The 4,743-nt window shown below is 45.2% G+C and overlaps 1 protein-coding gene across 1 annotated transcript in view; it reads right to left on the minus strand.

The window, feature by feature from the left end:
* Positions 1–4,743, minus strand: part of LOC111980804 (neurexin-2-like) — a 655,826-nt gene that overhangs the window by 16,436 nt on the left and 634,647 nt on the right. Inside the window, exon 19 of the mRNA XM_070449631.1 lies at positions 2,949–3,277. Coding sequence (XP_070305732.1) covers positions 2,949–3,277 — 329 coding nt within the window. The remainder of the gene's footprint in view (positions 1–2,948; positions 3,278–4,743) is intronic.

A 4,743-nucleotide genomic window follows, 5' to 3' on the forward strand; every position in this document is an offset into this window, starting at 1 on the left:
TGGTAACTGTGCAGAACCACAACCATTGAATTATACATTACTTTGGAAGGATGGCGAAGCTAGCAGCATTGATCTTTATACTGTCTACAATGTGTGATCTCCTCTCTCCTCACAACCGATGGATAGAGTGCATGGACAGTCCGCGACTGCTTTGATAACACCATGTAGAAATAATTAAGTGACTGCTTTGATAACACCATGTAGAAATAATTAAGCGACTGCTTTGATAACACCATGTAGAGATAATTAAGCGACTGCTTTGATAACACCATATAGAGATAATTAAGTGACTGCTTTGATAACACCATATAGAGATAATTAAGCGACTGCTTTGATAACACCATATAGAGATAATTAAGCAACTGCTTTGATAACACCATTTAAAGATAATTAAGCGACTGCTTTGATAAACAACATATTAGAGATAATTAAGCGACTGCTTTGACAACACCATATAGAATAATTAAGCGACTGCTTTGATAACACCATATAGAGATAATTAAGCGACTGCTTTGATAACACCATATAGAGATAATAAGCGACTGCTTTGATAACACCATGCAGAGATAATTTAAGTGACTGCTCTGATAACACCATATAGAGATAATTAAGCGACTGCTTTGATAACACCATGCAGAGATAATTAAGCGACTGCTTTGATAACACCATATAGAGATAATTCAGCGACTGCTTTGACAACACCATATAGAAATAATTAAGCGACTGATTTGATTACACCATATAAAGATAATTAAGTGCATTTCCCCCCATTTATTGAATTTAGTCAAGCTGAAGTCAAAGGATTGTGGCTCTGGCTATGCAGTACGATCAGGGATGGACAATGATGGTGCAATAGCTAACATTGAATTAGATGGGACTTGATTGGTGTTTGCAGTGTGTTAACCAGCGGTATGAGACACCCACCCCTCTCTAGTCTACCCCTACACACCCTCTCATCCCCCTGGCACGCTCAGTCTCTCTCAAGCAGCCTATCGCAGCCTCTCGCTATCTCGCTCTCGTTTCTCTTCTCTCCGAGAAGCTTTTAGTTCCACACAGTAATTAGCACTGTGTTATCAGCTCAGGAGAGAGAAAGAGAGAGAGAGAAGGGAGAAAGAAAGAGGGGGAGTTAGGGAGTTGGTATGAGAGCAGTGTTCTTCGGCAGAGAACGCTTAATCATGGTAGGCTGGCATGCTGAGAGCTTTGTGTGATTGAGCTTAGGAAAGCTTGAGGACAACAGGGTTGGGTAAGTTCCCGTTACTCCCAACCCTGGAGGACAAGGAGGGTGATAATGAACAACTTGTTGGAGACAAACCCAATGTTAATTGGTACTTTTTCATATTTGCAACGCAACACCGCGCAAGTTTGTTGAAATGTTAGGAACAGCCCCAGCTTACGTAAGAACTGAGCCTTACCTAATCCACCCGTACATAATTGGGTATTCTGTAACGCTTGAAACATGGAACAAAGTAAACAAACGGATAGACCAAAAAAATTCCATCCAGACCTGGTTTAGTCATTAATTTTCTTTCAAATGATGAATATTATGCATGTAAGAGTCCTTGGCAGTTCTCAGGCAACCTGCCAGCGCACTATGTCCTGAAACAAGGTAAAATCTATCAACATCCTATACTTTTCACGCCCCTGTCCATCCCGTGTCAGAATTTTGTTTACTTGATGTATTGACTTTGAGTGATTGAAACTGCCTGGAATGGCAGATGTCCGGTGTTTGCACTTTAGGGACTAATCCATTTGTTCAGTTGTGTCAGGCTAGCTCAATCAATATAGCTAAACTATTTGGAAGAAAACAATTTGAACTCTAAAACCAACAGCTGGTCCTCCACTAAACTCCCATGTCTCTCTAGGTCCTTGGAGCCTAATAATATTCTAATGCTATGACACCCCACTGCTGCTGCATAGCTGCATTTACATTACATTACATTATAATGTATGCGGCTTGCGGGCTAATTAATAGATGGTTGGGGCGCTGAAATGGGGGGAAGCGCTTTCCTCTCCTGGAGGACATGGGGCCAGCTATTACAGCTTATTATGGACTGCGTGTGGACTGGTATGTCTGGATGGGTGTGATTGATATGTCTGGATGGGTGTGATTGGTATGTCTGGATGGGTGTGATTGGTAGGTCTAGATGGGTGTGATTGGTATGTCTGGATGGGTGTGATTGATAGGTCTAGATGGGTGTGATTGATATGTCTGGATGGGTGTGATTGATAGGTCTAGATGGGTTTGATTGTATGTCTGGATGGGTGTGATTGATAGGTCTAGATGGGTGTGATTGGTATGTCTGGATGGGTGTGATTGATAGGTCTGGATGGGTGTGATTGATAGGTCTGGATGGGTGTGATTGATAGGTCTGGACGGGTGTGATTGGTAGGTCTGGATGGGTGTGATTGATAGGTCTGGATGGGTGTGATTGATAGGTCTGGATGGGTGTGATTGATAGTTCTGGATGGGTGTGATTGATAGGTCTGGATGGGTGTGATTCATATTGCCCCTAACAATGTGTTTAGGCTTCGATCCGTGATATTGCTTTGGAAGGAATCAAGACTCAGTCTGGATTGCTCTAATAGGGTATACTAGACTGTGGAATTTATATGGAGTTCATTTGAAGTTCAAGTGTGGTTTTGTAGAGAAGGATAAACTTCATGAAACATTCATGACCCCTATTATCTCAAACCACTACTAAGCCATCTACCACTGTGGTTAGAAAGCTGTCCTTATAGGCACAGCTCTAGGATCAGATTATCCTCCCCAAACCCCATCACCTTAAAGGAAAAACTCAAAACTGCCTTTTGATTACTTTCTAGGACCCCGGCAGGGAAACTTCATCCCCTTCCCTCCTACCCAGCCCAGGCCAGTCTATAGTCTACATCCAGCCTACTCTACCTTAACCCAACCCCATCCTAACCCACCCTAGTCCCCATCCACTAACCTGTGTGACACTGTCTCTCATGGTGGGTGAGCGCTGCTTGCGGGTGGTAGTGGTAGCCATCGTGGTGGTTGTCTCCATGATGGTGGTGGACATGTCGGCCAGCGGCGTGGTGCTGGTGGTGTCTGTGGTGAGCACCGAGGGCACGTCGCCCACCAGCCGCAGGTTGCCCTGGGCCTGCACATTGGGGTCGCCCTCGGCCGCCAGCTTGAGCACCTGCAGCCCGTTGTAGTAGAGGCCCGAGATCTGGCCCTGGAAGTGACGGGCCTTGTCGCCGCCACCACCGCCGATCTTGATGAACGCCTGGCTGTTGAAGATGGTCAACTGTCGACCTGGTGGAGGGAGAGGAGAGAAAGGGGAGAGAGAGAGAGAGAGGGAAGAGAAAAGTGGTAGATAAAAAGGGGTAGAAGAAAGAGAGGTGGGCAGAGAAACAAAAAGAGACAGACAGAAGAGAAAGAACAAAGCAGAAAGAGGAGAGAAAAGCGACGAGGAAGACACCATCAGTCTCTGTCTCTCCGTATGCTGACCAATTCCCCACACTCACACATACAGACACAGAGTAATGAAACAGCGGGGGACAGTATCCATCACATGGGGGGGATTTTCCCCTGGTAACACGTTAGGGAGATTGGAATCTTGCCTGAGCCGTTCTGCTGCAGGTGGCGGCCATTACGGCACACGCAAGCCGTTCAGTTTCATAGCAGAGCCTGAAGAATGTGGAAACTGGCAGAGTAATAGATTGCAGGCTGTAGTAGTGGTCTGACCCTGAGGCAGGGGGCTGGGTGGAGATGCATCTCATTCCCCACAGAGATGGAATACATTGCAGGCGGTGCTAGCAGGTGTCATTGACCCCACCTCACCTGAGACACACAAATGATGAAGTGCCTTGGAGAAAAAAATAAAAAACATCCCATCCCAGAGAACGGAGACGGACGAGCCGTTTAGCCAAAATAAACCCCTTTGATGGAAATGGTTTTCATGTTTAATTCAACGGCGCTCTCTCTTCTCGTCCTCCAGTCATTACTATGCATCTGGACTGGACGGATGAGGGTTCGTCTCATTTGCATGATCCAATACTAATGTGTTACCAGGGGGGGTGATCCGAGGAGGTGGACTTGTTTTCATTTATTCTCCTCTTTTTCTTTGCTGATGTCAGTTCTTGTTTATTTCCCCTCTGCTTCCCTCACACTCATTTTCTCAGTGGACGGGGTGTCATACTGGGCCAATCAGGTTGGATATCAGAAGTGATGACACTTGACCTCATTCATGGGCTACCCGGGGGGTGTGGAGGGTGGAGGGAGGGGTGAGAGAGGATTACTGTAGGATATTTATTTGTTGGAAGTGGGTTAAAATGTAACTTGATGAGGTAATTACGGCAGAGAGAGAAAAGAGAAGAGGAGAAACCAAGAGAGGCCTGTCTTAATGGATTAATCAATCCCTGTTGAGAGAGAGGGAGAGAGAGAGGGAGAGAGAGAGGGAGAGAGAGAGAGAGAGGGGAATGAGTGTGTATGCGTGTGTGTGTCTAATGCGTGTACAATATGTATAGAAATAATTGACATTATGAAGATAAAATGATTTTGACATTTCTACATTACAAACTCCTAGAGGACAGACTTCAAGTCTTTAGAGGACAGAAATCCAAAATAGCTTTCATTCCATTTCAATTAGCATTACTTTTTGTTGTCCTAATGGGGTAACATTATTGTGTGTATATGCCTGCATGTCTATGTGTGTGTGTGTATATGTGTGTGTGTGTGTGTGTGTGTGCGTGTGTGTGTGCACACGAAGGAGGGGGAGA

The sequence above is a fragment of the Salvelinus sp. IW2-2015 genome, linkage group LG3, assembly GCF_002910315.2.
Source record: "Salvelinus sp. IW2-2015 linkage group LG3, ASM291031v2, whole genome shotgun sequence".
Lineage (NCBI taxonomy): Eukaryota > Metazoa > Chordata > Actinopteri > Salmoniformes > Salmonidae > Salvelinus > Salvelinus sp. IW2-2015.